Genomic DNA, 15115 nt, shown 5'->3' with positions numbered 1-15115 from the left:
GCTGAATTTAAATGAACCTGCAGGGCTGTTACAAAGCGAATCCTAGACTCCTGGAAAGTGTACAGTGAGGAACAATTTCTTAATGATAATCACTTAAACCAAAAGAATATTGAATCTTTTCCTCAAGAGTAAGTTGGCTTTTGCAATCCTAAAAGTTTTGGGTTGGCTGTGTATGTTTTTACAATTCAAAGCACCTAAGAGGATATTTTTTAAATCAGTGGAACATGGTTTCTGACCAGTTACTTATATAGACAAAGATCCTTAAAACCAGGCACAGCTGATATTTGGAACAGAGATTACAAACCAGGGAAGGTTGCGAGATACTAGGAATAGTGCTAAGATGTTGCGAGCTGTATGGTACTAATCAGACAGAGTTGGCAGGCAGGGCTGGACCAGCCTTTCACTCAATTCTGTAAAGAACTAAACCTTTAGGTGCCAGGATTCTGAACTATGAGGCAAAGCCAAGGATTCCCAATCTGTTTCTTAAACCTTCTAACATTGGAATTGGCCATTTCATAGCTGATTTAGCATTGTCATCAATGTTCCTGCACTTCATTTTGGTAAAAAATCTCAACATACTGTAGTTGTCAGCAACCGATTTCCAAAATGACTATCGGACAGGTAATAAGCAACAATAACCGAAGTGTCGATAACACTTTATGATTCGAATTCAAAAGCAAGAAGCAAAATAAAACTCTTCACAAAAGCCTTCAAATACAACTGCAAATATGCATGTTCTAGTAATATAATATATACTCCAGTTAGTCTGAATTCATGTTTAATTAAGACACTGTAGGTATGGCTATCAAAAGTCTATAGATTTACCTAATCTTGATATGTACCAAGCATGGCTGTATCATGTAGGATAGGGAGATCAATCGGAATCTGGACCAGTGAGAAGGAATGTGTGACCGAGTCTAAACACCAGTGTTGTTCATCACAATCCCTGACAGCTCAGAGATTTGCAGTCCTGTAATCTCTTCCTGAGGTCCTGAGTAAATCAGAGGCAGTGACAGAGACTGACACCCACCTGTCCCCGAACTGAATCTGAGCAGTGTGTGAGTGTGTGTGCGGGGGGAGAGTAAGAATAGTGCAGGACTTTGTCACCCCACACTGTCCTCCTCTATCTTACAGCTGAGTGGATCAGACAACAGCAAAACCAAAGCAACACACACACTCAAATTGCTAAACACTCAGCATGCTCTGCAGTAATTTAAAGTATCACGTAGTGACAGCTTTTCAGGATCTAGTCTTTGTAAGGGATAAAAAAGCAGCATTTCTGACAACTGATAATCCCATTGCTTTTGTATATATAAATAGTACTGGAACGAGAATATTTCCAGCAAAGAAAAAACAATAACTGACTGACAGATGAACACTTCTTGTTATAAATGTATTAGATCAGCCAGAACTCATGAATGAATGTAATCTTCAAATAATATTACATTGTGTGTAGTCATCGCGTGCAGTTTGGGTAAGAGGACTGCAAGCAAAACTGAGCTACTCAGGAACTACTATTAAACATAATGTTAAGTGTGAAATAAAGTACTAGCAACTCGATTACTGGAAATCATTGTCTCTGGGTATGTGCATCAATTACTGAGGATAACTACCGGATAAAAATAAGCAGTTGCCACGTACCTTCATTGGTGTCTTCACAGCACTGGTTGAAGTTCTCATAGGAGTCCCAGCGGATGAGAGGGTCCTGGGTGTTGTAGTCCACTGAGACACTGGGGCCATTCTCCAGGTGGTCCATTCCTGGGGGCAGGAGATCATGGATAGGAGAGAACTGGGGTTGTGCTGGGAATGGAAGGGTGTGGGGTGGGAGGGCAGTGAGGTATTTCCAGGACAAGTCTGGACAGACATTCGTATTATCAGTCAAAGTTGATTAGAATAAAAAAAAGGAAGTGAATTATGCAATACACTTGAGTTTATGTTTAATGCATTTTCCCTATGTATTGCTGTAAGTCAAGTAAGTGAAGTAGATAAAACATTTTGACAAAATTGGGGGTGAATTCAATTTATTTAAATAACACCACTGTTTTAATTTATTTATTTTAAACTATGTTTTTAAAGTTTCACTTGTCCTTTTTTTATTTATTCAAAAGTTTTGTTGTCTAAGTAAAACTGAATCTTACCTCAAGAGAAAATATCTAATCAGTGTCAATTACAAGAACATTTCCCAGTGAACTTTGTTCAGTCTGGGTTTAGTTTACTTTTAACCTGCTTATTGTATGGCTTTAATCTAAAATAAATTACTAAACAATAAAGGGTGTTGATTACACTTTGTGTAGCTGGCTTTGGTTTTGTTTATAGGGGACTTTTTTCACCAGGCTAAGGCATCTGTACAGGAGGAATCTACCAGTACTGTAAACAGAGCAGCTAGTACGCAAATGATGATACGCTCTGTAGCCGATCAGACTGCTTTACTCACATTGGGTAGAAGTGGGTTCCTCCTAGATAAGCCATATTAGAATGAACAAACTATAGTGTTATTCAATCTCAAGCGGTCAAGGGGGGTTGCTCAACCTGCATCAATTAAAAATGTTTTGATGGAAATCCACTGAAACAATCTTTTAAATGATACAATTATTTATGTAGGTTATCCCCAGCATGGAGAGAAAGGAGGCCAAAGGACACCAAAATGGTAATTTTTGCAAACTTCAGACACAATGAGGGGTATGAGTTACACAGCTCTTCTTTTACATGGATATGTAACGGGCAATGTTGTATAATACTATGCCATTACAGATTCTGTCCCCAGTCGGTGAGGTGAAATGAGGTTAAAAGCTCTCGAACCACGAATGCAGAAGAGACTCTTTTATACTGTGGTTTAGATGCAAATTTACGGAGGTCAGTTTTTATAAGGCAAATTGATCTGTTGTGAAGAGGGTTAAACAATATATTGTATTTTACAGTAGTTTTTTATTCTGGGTTTGTGAAATATTTTATTAACTAGCAGCAGTATAATCAGACAGCTCCTCTAAATGATTGACAGTGTCCTTTTAGGCACTCCTGTATATAGTTTCAATACTGTAATAAACTAACCCACATTCCAAAAACATCTTTATTTACAAGAGTGTTCTAAGTGATAAAGCTGTAGCTCTCACAAAGTTACAGCAGTGGACACCTGCGCAATACAATTAGTCAACACATTGCTAGGAGAATCAAACACATTGCTTAATGCCATTGCACTTGTTAACAAACCAAGGTTATGGAAGTGTAGACTCTCAAAGACTTGAGGCTGACAGGCTGCAGATGGCACTTAGTTTAAAGGAATAACATTAATGCACAGTGTTCCAAAATAGTGTCATTATTAGCAGATCAGTTTAAACTAACCGTTTCTGGTGAACAAAAAACAAAGCACCCCTGTCTGTATAATAGTATAGCTGTATATAATGTAAGGGAATTAAACATGAACTAAAAAGATATATGAAAAAATGTGTGATCTGTATCATTGATTTGTCCAGAGTTATTTTTACTGCTTTGTAACAGAATCTTATTTAGAGAATCAGAGAATACTGCTGTGTGCCAACTATAATTACACGATCTGAAAGTGTGTGGTCTGCATCATTGATATGGCTTAAGCAACGTGGTAGGGAACTGGTTAGCTTTCACTGGACAACACCAACAATTGGCCCACGTGAGAAAATCATGGAATACAACACAATAATGATGGTATAATGGCATACAATACGAACTGTATACTGTATATATATTGTTCATCGCTCCAAGACAGGGTACTTAGGGTTGCAAAGTTTGATAGTGACAGCCTACCTTGTATTTTCTCTGGCCCAAATGAGAAGACAAACTCAACCTTTCCATATTCAGGGAACCTGTCATCTGCAAAAAAGATGGTCATAAAAATTTGCGATTCTTGAACTCCCAAGTATTTTTTTTCATAAAGGTTGCAACATATAGAATGCAACTTGGAGAATTCTGATGGTGATGGTTTGCAAAAAACATTTTGCCTGAGGAGTTTCTAGAGCATTGATAAAAAGATGTTGGTATTACCAATGATTTCTGAGATACTGGCAAGTGAAATAGTGGTGTTAAGTGTGTCTGTATCTGTCCATAAACAAAAGAATATTGATCCTAAGAGTCTATTTGCTGCATCCTACTGTGAAGGATGTACTTGATTTCCTATCATCATTAATTTCCTGTGTTACAGGTAAAATGACCCCACTTAGAGTCCCATATATTCAGGTGGGTGTTACTGGTAAATGGACAGCATTATTCTTCAGGTAAGTGAAAGTTAAATTAAACTTGGGGTCATATTTTCAAAATATTTACTCCAGTCTTTAACTCCTATTTTTGTAAAGGAGAAAAACATCTATTGACTTCACAAAACTAGTATCAGACATCTAAGTAATGTAATGGCAGGTACACTTACAAGTTGTTTGTGTCTCAGTTTTATATATTACTGTTGAATTCTCATCTTTCAAAAAATAGGGGTTAATTAAAGACTGTATTAAGCACTTTAAAAATATAGCTTTAATTGTGTAATTGATCCTGCTGAAGTTTAATTCAATAATTAAGGAACTGCTTGGGAAAAAAAACTACTTACAACAGAGTGCTGACAGTGGGTGAGATACTTTTTGACAAGGTAAGTGATAGTCTCTGGGGCTATAAAAAAATCCTCATCCAAACTGCATGTGCATCTAAGATTAGTTTCATGATAGGGCCTAAGAGTAATTCTTAGGCCCTGTCATGAAAAAATGTGTGATCTGTATCAATTCGTTCAAAAATAGTGCATTGCAGGGGACCAGTAGAGAGTTAAATTTGGGCTACGTTTCCATTTGCCACTGAGTTCAAAGGGATTTAAATTGACTGTATTTCTGTTTGTTTCCATCAGGAGCAGACAGAGGTAAAACCGGTCTGAAATGGGTCTCGCAGCCCTAGTTAGTAGGACTGTGGGCTGGCATAACTCAATCTATATAACTCACTTTGATGGATAATGTTACTTAATGAGTGTCCAATGAGAAAGACTGGAAAAAAAAAAACATGTAGGCAGTTGGCTGGATGTCAATTAATTAAACAATTAAGGAAACATTAGAGGTACACAAAATGGAATGATTATAAAAAAGACAAAAATGGTTGAAGGTGCAGATGGAAAAATAGCATCAGTTTCTTATACATTCTACTTCTAGTGTTACCAATGAAAAAACTAGGGCCCTGGCAGTAATATGGTACTGCATAGGAAATATTATAAAATCCATTGGATTTTTCTTTTCCTTTATAAACACTGCCCCCTTGGGAATTTTGTGGAACTACAATGGTCCTACTGTAAAAGCAATGGGATTAGCTTTAGGTATGGATGAAATTGACCCGTGGTAGTTATATGTCAGTGCAGTGAGAATGGTATGAAACAAAATATTGTTCCTATAGCAATAACCGGGATTATACAAAGAAAATAGAAACATCTGTGATAAAACACTACCTTCAAACAAGTACCACTATCGGAACACAAAGTAATGGGCTGTCCCACACATGACAGATCCATTTGTTACGCAAATAGAAATCCTGTACTATAAAAAGCTGTATCTCCATGTTGCTTCCAGTTTCAGTCACAGAGCAGATCTGAAAGACGTTAATAAAGGACAGATAGTATGCATTTGGTCGGCATTTGCTTCCGTGATGACTCTGTGTGTCAGACTTTAAGGCAGATTTCCACTCACATTTTCCCTGAAAGAATTAGAGGAAAGATTACGTTCCACTCCTAAACACCTTGCAGACTTATCAAATCCAATCAGTGCTGTCCTGGCTGACAATGATGGTCCTGCATCCTATTGAAAGTATCATGGTAGGCATTTTAAATTGGATGTAAAGTAATGAGATTAATTACCCCTTACACAGGGTGTATTCATGTATTGTATAATATGCCAAAACTGTGAATGAATTTGTATAGGAAATATGTTTATGGCTCAATATAAGAGATGGATGTCCAGATATCCAACCCAATGTATTACCTTTAAAGGTTTCGTCAAGCTCGTCTTTGCCAAAGACGACCCCCAGGTCATGGATGGCACAGGTGTGGAACTGCACTCGGAAAATGACGTCACGCGTTGGGCTGCGGAACCGCTTGTGGTAACACTTCATCTGGGGAGAGAAAATGGACCGTCAAACATCTCACAGGAGGGGTCAGTTTACTGGCCAGACTGACTTCTTTCAGAGTACAAAAGCATATTTTCTGAGAGAATTTACCATTAATAAATGTAGAAATACTAAAATAAACTGGTCAGCTAGTCCAGTGTTTCTCAACCTTTTTGAAAACAGGACTTGGCTTAGTGTCGTCCTAAAACCTTTCAAACTACAATACAATGTACAATTATTTAAGCATTTTATCCAAGTGCAAATGAGCAATAAACAAATTCACAACTAAAATGACAGGGACCAAACAGCATGGTTTCACAGACCATAGACTTATACCATTACAATTTTGTTTACTACTCTCAGAAAGGTTGTTTGAACTTCCTACAAAACCCAATATCTTTCATGTGTCCCCTGCTACCTCTATAACAATATCTGGTAGGCCCACCCCTAGTCTGTTGTTGACTCCCAGGCACTTGTTCTCTCTGTCCTAGTTCCTCCCAATGCACAAATGAAGGGACACAACGAACAGAACACATTCCTGGGTCTCCTGCCAAAGATGGTAACCCAAGGCTCCACACGCTGGCCAGTACAAAACTATAATTAAGAGATTAAATGGAGGGTAGAGGGACACAAACAATATGCAAGTTTTCTATTCCGAGAGACTTTAATAAAGCAAATAAAACAAAGAAAAACATCATTTTAGTTTCAGCTGCCAAACCGTGGTAATCTGTCGCAAGCTAAGAGTGCCCACAGAAACAGGAGTACTGCTGGTTTTGGAAGGCCTCCATTACAAAACAAACTTCTCTGAGCTAAAACAATATTAGGAAATTAAATACCATTTTAAACTGATTAGACATCTAATTGATTTGTTAGTTTAAGCTCCTCACTATTTTTAATGGGGAAATAAAGGATATTCATATAGAGGGGAGTGAGGCACATTTCAGTCAAAGGTTTTGATCCCAAAGACAATCAGGGAAAACTTGCAAACAGAGCTTTTTTATGTTATTATGATAACAGATACCATTTTCTGAAAATTAAAATACATATTTGATAAACCATGTGAATATTTTAAAACGACACCTGAGACCCACAGTACAACGCTACACAGAGAATGGAAGTGCATGACAGGTCATTTTTATTCATTAGCTATAACAACTTTAACCTTATAGGGTCAGTATTAACACAACTTCTTATGGATTTTATGATGTGCAAACTCACAACATCATTGAAGTATTTAATATTAGATAGATAGATAGATAGATAGATAGATAGATAGATAGATATTTAGTTCAATACAAACCCCACAAGACATTTGATTGAATTAATTTGTATTTACTGAATTGATTCCCCTCTCAATTTGAGGGGTTAGACCAAGGGGAAGTGGGTGAGGCAGTGGGTTGCAAATGCTAATTAGTGCAAAGACTTAACAAAAGGAAGGGAACTAGGTGATAGTTATACAGGTTTATGCGATAACCGTTTTTCTAAGCTTGCGATGTCACTACGCACAGCTGTTTGTTCGCTAGAATCCAGTTTAATGGAATCTGTTTTTGTACAATATGATTCGCATATATTTTTGTGCAAAATTTTTGAAGTTTGCTAGAAATTTGTTCGTCTTGTTGATGGAAACATAGCTAGTCTCTGCTGCCAGCTTGGAAAAATATGTCTGCATTTACTACAATCAAAGCAGACTTCATTCATTTTAAAACTGTGTTGGTGAAAGTTTTTATGTTGAAGTTGGATGTACAAAGTGAATTTCAACAGAGTTGACTGTGCAGTGCAGCATTTATTTTCCAAGATTCATTTATTTGGCCGGGCATGGTTTCAGGCGAGTAATAAATGCCTTTTACTAGTGTCACATGCTGCGACTATAATGTTTTGTTTATTGATGTTAGTACTGTTAATATTACATTACTGTACAAGTTGTTTATGTATACCGATTTTTACTAGTTTATATTGTGGAACATGGGTAAGAGTGTTGTTTTAAGCGATGTTTATCTGTTTCATGGTCCTACATTTTTTGTATTATTTTTGTTTTAATGCCGAAAACCCAGAAGCCGTAAATATAATGTAAAAAAAATAAATAAAAAAAAGGTTGTTCATAAGGAGCCATATGTGTTATATACAGTATGTTGGCATGAAAGACAAAAAAAAAAAAATCCATTCTCAGTTCTTGTGCATTATATTTTGCTATTAAACTCTTTCATGGATTGACATTGTTCTGTGAAAACGTGTTACATTTACTGAAATAAAAACGGTTTTAAAATGACCATATTCCCATTGGGCTTATGTTATTTTAGATTCTATTGACTTTTGTATGTATTACTATGCAAGATAGGGCAAGCCTATGCAGCATTTCCAATGTCCCGGAGCATTTAGGTAAGTGCCACTGGCCAAAATAGTACCTCCCATCATGCTCCGTTCTGCCACTCATGCAAATGAGCCTCTTGGTTGAGTTAGAGTCCTGCCGTGTTAGGGGGAAGGCTGTCCGACAGTTGGTGGTAGTGCGCGTGTTCCGCCGGCTCGCTACAGTATACAGTACACCCTCGCTATAATGAACCTGTTGGGGTCCAAGCCTTTGGTTCGTTATATCGAGGGGTTTGCTATAGCGAAAGGACAATCAAAATGAACGACAAACTGTTGGAGTAAGTTAATGAGGTGATTGTGAATAAAAGCAGAATTGCATGTACCTGTTCGTTTCATGTATGCAGTATTCTACCTTCGCTTTATCCAATTCGTTAAAGAATTAAAACAAAGTACAAAAAGCAAAAATCCCGATTTGAAGCTCAACTTTTATTCAAAATCAATCTGACATGAATTGTTTCAAAGTGCACCAAATCTTAATCGAACATGCAAGAATCCCAAACTGAGCTTTTATTCCAAATCAACCTGACATGAAAAGTTTGACATGAAAAGTTAATCAGAGCCTCAAGTTTTATTTTTTCGTTGTTTTTTTTTAAAATTCTGTTTCTGTTTATTCGCTTCTCTCTCTACTTCACAACAACAGCAAACACTGGTCTTGAAACACAGCCTGTCCTACACTTCACAACAACAGCAAACACTGGTCTTGAAACACAGCCTGTCCTACTCCAGGCATTCCTGCACTTCACAGACCTCACATATGTTACAATATTATCTTTTTTTGTTGTTTTTTTTTTATTTGGGGTCCAGGGGCCAGGTTTGTTATAACCGATGGTTCTTTATAATGAAGGGCGTTATAGCGAGGGTGTACTGTATATATAAAAACCTAACTCCCTTACAATGTGCCTCCTCTGTGTGTCAAGTGACCAGCCGCCTCTGTTATGTACAGTATGTAAAATGTTTAAAAAACATTGCAAATGTCTATGTAGTTCACAGCTTTTACCCTTTAAAAATGATGGATGAATGGTAGCCTTGTCACAAACATAAAAACCTTAAGTGCTTCTTTACATATAACAAACTCATGCTGGAAAGCAAATAGCCGAATTAATGATCTTACGTGCTATACAGTTATTATAGTACATCAAAACATCCAGTCTAAATGGATCTTTTGTTTGTGTTTGTAATAACTCAGAACAGAAGTTTTTTTTTTCCTCTATGTGTATCTCTCACTGTAAACTACTCTTTAGATGGAGATTCTCAGCTCAAATTTATTTTTTGAAACTGTCATAAAAGCTATAAGGCACCTAACTGAATCAAAACAAGATATCAACAAATTAAAGGTGTAGAAATCATGAAAACAGCTCTGCTTACCGGTAGTTTAATCAGACAAGATACAGCACTGATAACATTAGGTCATCCAAGATTAGTGCTAATCAGGGTGAAACTGCCCTAGAGTCATATTGTAATTATTTTAACAGTGGAAATCATTTTAAGTTTGGTTTTTAATATAAATAAGTGTGCAGTACAATATAAATTAATTTACTGAATTCAAATTTAATTACTAAATAGTTCCTAATGTAACTTGAAATAAAGTTACAGAACTATCTAATGGAACTTTTTAAATATTCTTTACCATATCTCTCAGGCTTTAACGCTTACCTAATTGCCATTCATCATGCTTTCACTATGCATTATCAGACTTTGCTATGCTTTTACTACTGTACCCTCTTGCTAGCAAAGATTCATCCATTAATAGCCAATCAGAATCAGAACTTGGTGCATATTCTGTGAATAATGTGATCTTACCAGAATATCTCCTTTGAGAAGAAGCCCTGGTTCAATGGTGATGCAGATACTGGTTTGGCCATCTCCTTGGACATTGCTAGAAAAAGATAATACAACAAAAAGGTAAATGCAAAGTTTCACCTAACAGAATCATAAAAAGTAGATCCACTGTACATTTAAATGTAAATTGATGTGTGACATTGATGGACAGATTCCTGAATACTGGTTTATGATTCTGATCATGTGTGGTATAAGATATACACAGGTGAAAAAGTGGTTCTCAAAATCTTCATGAAACTGTTCAAGACTATTGTTGAATAATTTTAAACTGCATTAATAAAAATGTTGCAATACAGGTTAATTAAACAGATTTTAAAAAACATTATTTATAAAACATTGTGTTAAAGTACAAAAGTGCTAAGAACATAGTTCCAACTCTTTATAAAAAGCCATATAAAAGTTTACTACGGTCAATTTGCATGGTAATTTTGCAGTTTTCCCATGGGTATACTATGCATAGTTTATCATGGCTTGCAATGTTTTTTTAAAACGCTTTGCCATACCCCTCTGGGCTTTACAATGCTTGCCTGTGCTTTGTCATGCTTGGGAAACTTTTATTAGGGTACATCTTGCAAATGTACTGCTTTATTATTTAAAAAGAAAACACAGTAAGGCTTCAACTTCCATATTGACAGAGTTTAATTTTAGTGCCTGCCCTCGGAGGATAGAGTGTCAGGATGCTCGTTAAAATAAGGATTAGACGTGTCTCACGAAGAGTCGTTAGCATTCTCATCCAGGCTGAGATCATCTATAGATAATCTCTTAACGAGTGACCTAAACAAGTCCCTTTAGGCTTGTAAATAAACTCCCCAAAATATCTTTATATAACCCATGTACTGTGATGTCACTGTGGGAGTGGAATCGTTCTTGTGTTTCTCATTAACTGTTTAACTCTCATACATCAGGACCCTCTCTGCTGTTTTACATGGCGTAACACAAAGAAACACATTGAAGAGAATCAGTGTTAGATGTTTAATTTGCATATTCTTGGTAGCCAAATGGATGGGTTCTCAGCTCCTAATTTCTCTTTTTACATTTTTTTAATCACTGCACTAAAAATGGTATTAGCTGCAGTGAAGTTGATGGGACTCTGTTTACATTTTGGTTTTCAGTTGTTTTTTTGATTTCAGCAAGCCATTCCTCAAATGTGAAATAAACAACTGTCATTTTTAATTTGTTGTTGTTTGTTAAGATTTTTCAATGATGTAGCCAGGTGCGGTGACCACAGTATGGAGCACATGGTTTTTAAAAATTAAAAAGGATAGTTCTGAAATTCTAGGCTTTTGCAGCCATCTAACGTGTTATAATGACCGCTGTACTTGGAACCTGATAGGCTGGTGAGGTTTATAATTAGCAATACATTGGACATTGAACAACCCTATGATTCTCTACTGATTGAATTAATATAAATTCTTACGAGCTAAGCATCTTGGTAAATAATTTTAAATAAGTATACGGTCCAAAATAAATGAATGTTTACTTCCTGTGATGTAATTATGAAATGGAACTTAAAATAAAGAATTACCCACATTTTGAAAGTTTGACAAACAGTGCATGCTTACATACAGATAGGCACCTCCATATTCCCTAGATTCTGATACACTTGTGGTAATGAATGTTATTACTAAGTTTATATAATGACCCCCAATAAAAATCTCAAAACAATCATGAATGTGATTTAATTATAATACATAGGAGGCAAACACAGTCAGTAGTAAGACTGGTCACAGCATGGCAGTCTAGTCGCACAGATGAGTAAGTGATGGAAAACAGCTTTTAATTTTAGTGTGCAATGGAGGCACCATGCCAGCCCTGCACGAGGGAGGGGAACATTAAAAAGTGTGTTTCTCTTACTAGATCCCAGATGTGTAGACTGGCTGCATCGCCTGGTAAATCTTGAGGAAAGGGCGGCAACCTGGAGAGACATTGGAGAACAAACAACAGGAAAACTCATTAGTAACAGTGAAACAAAGGCCTCAACGCGTCCAAGACAAACAGCTGGGCCTTCGATGAGGGCCGTGAAGGATGGGAGTCTACTCAGATACACATCAACATCTCTGATCCTTCAGGCTGTAAACAACAACATCATTCCCAAGGTCTCCACATGCACCTAAATAACGACCATTAAAACACTCAAATTCCTCTGATCTCCAGCACTGTCATCCTGCACCTACATAGTAATGTACACTTAATATTTACCCAATGGTTGGCCAAACAATAACTAAAGCCTAATAAAAGATGAGCAATAATATGGATAGTTGGTTTATAAGTTACAATCACTAACTAATCACTAACTTATGATGAGCAGCACCAGGTTAGCCATCAGTTAAATGCTTTGGTTGGTTAGGAATGAGTTGAGAAATGACCATGGAGCCTGATAATGATCTCATCAGACTGGGCCTGGTACTTGAATGGTTTTCAATAACTCATTTGCATGTGAAAATATCAACCAGTGTCTACCTAATGAATAGTTATGCAGCGAATAATTGGTTGTTTTCTCTGCTTGAGCATTAAATCTATCTTTTACCATTGTGACTACTTTACATATATCTGGATCTCTTAACAAATTGACACGAAAACTGGTGATTCTTAATCTATACTATTCTGTACATACTGTCTATATATGTTATGGTCATCAACTTTTTCATCATATGGATAGCTTTAATCATACTTGTTATTATAACCTCCTTATATCCCTAGATTCGGCACCCTAATGGTCTAAATCCCACCATCTTATTACTATGGAAAACAAGCTTCAAACAATGCCTTCAGATTATTTAGTATATTTCTGTCTGTAAAAATATGACCCCCCCCCCCCCCCCCACCGTGTAACAATTATTTTTTTTTTTTTTGGTTCCTGGGTAGTAAGTGTTATTTCCTAATTGCTTATGCCTCAAAAGTATAGAAAATGGCTATTATTCCCCACAAACTTTGCTTTTGTGACCAGGACAGTGATATTTTGAAATTTACCTATTTTCCAGAACATTCCAGATAGATTCAGTGCTGAGTAAACTTGGAGTAACTTCTAGAACTTTCTAGAACTTTCCAGTAATATAAATAGTAGTATAAATACAGGGGCCTTAAGCCCACCAGTTCAGTTTAGTTCCAGCTGCCTAAGAGGATACATATCTGCATTTTTCTGAGATGGCATCAAGAGGCTGCAAGCATCCGGCAGACGCATTTTGCTATGTCTGCGGCCAATTTATCAAGACAAGAGCGAAAAAGTACTCCGTGGAAGCATCTGCTAAGATGTGTGAGGCCTACAAGGCATATTTCGGCATGCCTGTCGGGGATCAAGACAAACCCTGGGCACCACATTTCACCTGCGAGCACTGCAAAAAAACTCTGGAAGGTAAGATGGACAATTGTTGCTCGGAATTTTATGTTATAAAATTTGTTAAAATTTTTAAAATTGTAAAAGTTTTTAATTTTAAAATGTTTTACAATTTTCAATGTTATTGAAAAAATATATCATATATGAAAAATGTTGCGAGAATCTCTTACACATTAGTCATGGGTGAAATAAATGTATTTTTGTAGGATGGTACAGAGGGGAAAAGAGAGCCATGAAGTTCGCTATCCCAAGAATTTGGCGGGAACCCACTGACCACTCAAGCAACTGCTACTTCTGCATGGTGGACCCGTCCAAACGTCGGACTGGCAAGAATGCACCTGCTATCACGTATCCGGACCTTCCTTCATCCATCGCCCCTGTGCCACACTGCCATGAGCTCCCCGTACCCACTCCTCCGGAGAGAGAGCAGACGTCTTTAGAAGAGAGCAGCAAGTCAGAGAGCGAGGAAGATGTTGTAGATCCAGATGACAATTTCAGAGGTGGAGCTGAGGAGAGAAACCCATACTACCCCAACCAAAAAGACCTCAACGACTTGATTAAAGATCTTGGTCTCACCAAGTCCAATGCCGAGCTTTTGACGTCTAGGCTCAAGCAGTGGAACTTGTTGGATGAAAGTGTGCAAGTCGCAGATCAGAGGAAGCGTCACCAACCTTTTTCCAGCTTCTTCACCCGTCAAGATGAGCTCTGCTTCTGCCACAATGTGACCAGTCTGTTCGAGGCAATCGGAATCGCCTGTAACCAGAATGAGTGCCGCCTCTTCATTGACAGCTCATCCAGGAGCCTCAAAGCCGTGCTGCTCCATAATGGTAACAAGTACCCGTCTCTTCCCCTGGCTCACTCGGTGCACCTCAAAGAGGATTACAACAGCATCAAGACCTTGCTGGACGCCTTGAAGTATGATGAGTACGGCTGGGAGGTCATAGGAGACTTCAAAATGGTGGCATTCCTGATGGGTCTCCAAGGCGGTTTTACCAAGTTTCCCTGCTATCTTTGCCTTTGGGACAGCAGGGACACCAAGGCGCACTACCACAGGCGGGACTGGCCACAGCGGACCGAGTTCTCTGTGGGGAGGAACAACGTCAAGTGGGAGCCACTGGTGGACCCCCGGAAGGTGCTGATGCCACCACTGCACATCAAATTGGGCCTTATGAAACAATTTGTCAGAGCTCTAGATGAGGAGTCGGCAGCCTTCAAGTACCTTCAAGACTTCTTCCCTAAGCTGTCTGAGGCAAAGGTCAAAGCCGGTATCTGCAATGAATTCCCCAAGAAGCTCACTAGTAAGGAGAAAGCGGCTTGGAACAGCTTTGTTGCAGTGTTTCGGGTCTTCCTGGGCAATCACAAGGCCAAAAACTATGTGGAGCTGGTTGAGACTCTGGTGAAGAACTACGGCACAATGGGCTGTAGGATGTCCCACAAAGTCCATATCTTTGATGCTCATCTTGATAAATTCAAGGAGAACATGGG

General features: G+C 37.8%; 1 protein-coding gene across 7 annotated transcripts in view; it reads right to left on the bottom strand.

The window, feature by feature from the left end:
- The window catches only part of LOC117426356 (tensin-1-like), a 309710-nt gene that overhangs the window by 67183 nt on the left and 227412 nt on the right, over nt 1-15115 (bottom strand). For 6 of the 7 annotated variants that reach the window (XM_059033470.1, XM_059033468.1, XM_059033469.1 and 3 more), the window contains 5 exons: nt 12151-12211; nt 10258-10333; nt 5970-6099; nt 3778-3843; nt 1642-1854 (listed from right to left, as the gene is read on the bottom strand). In XM_059033470.1, the coding sequence (XP_058889453.1) occupies nt 1642-1854; nt 3778-3843; nt 5970-6099; nt 10258-10333; nt 12151-12211 (546 nt within the window). The remainder of the gene's footprint in view (nt 1-1641; nt 1855-3777; nt 3844-5969; nt 6100-10257; nt 10334-12150; nt 12212-15115) is intronic. The other variant, XM_059033471.1, reaches the window with a different exon arrangement.

This window comes from Acipenser ruthenus, chromosome 11 (assembly GCF_902713425.1).
Source record: "Acipenser ruthenus chromosome 11, fAciRut3.2 maternal haplotype, whole genome shotgun sequence".
Classification (NCBI taxonomy): domain Eukaryota; kingdom Metazoa; phylum Chordata; class Actinopteri; order Acipenseriformes; family Acipenseridae; genus Acipenser; species Acipenser ruthenus.
This window is presented reverse-complemented; position numbering and strand designations above follow the sequence as displayed.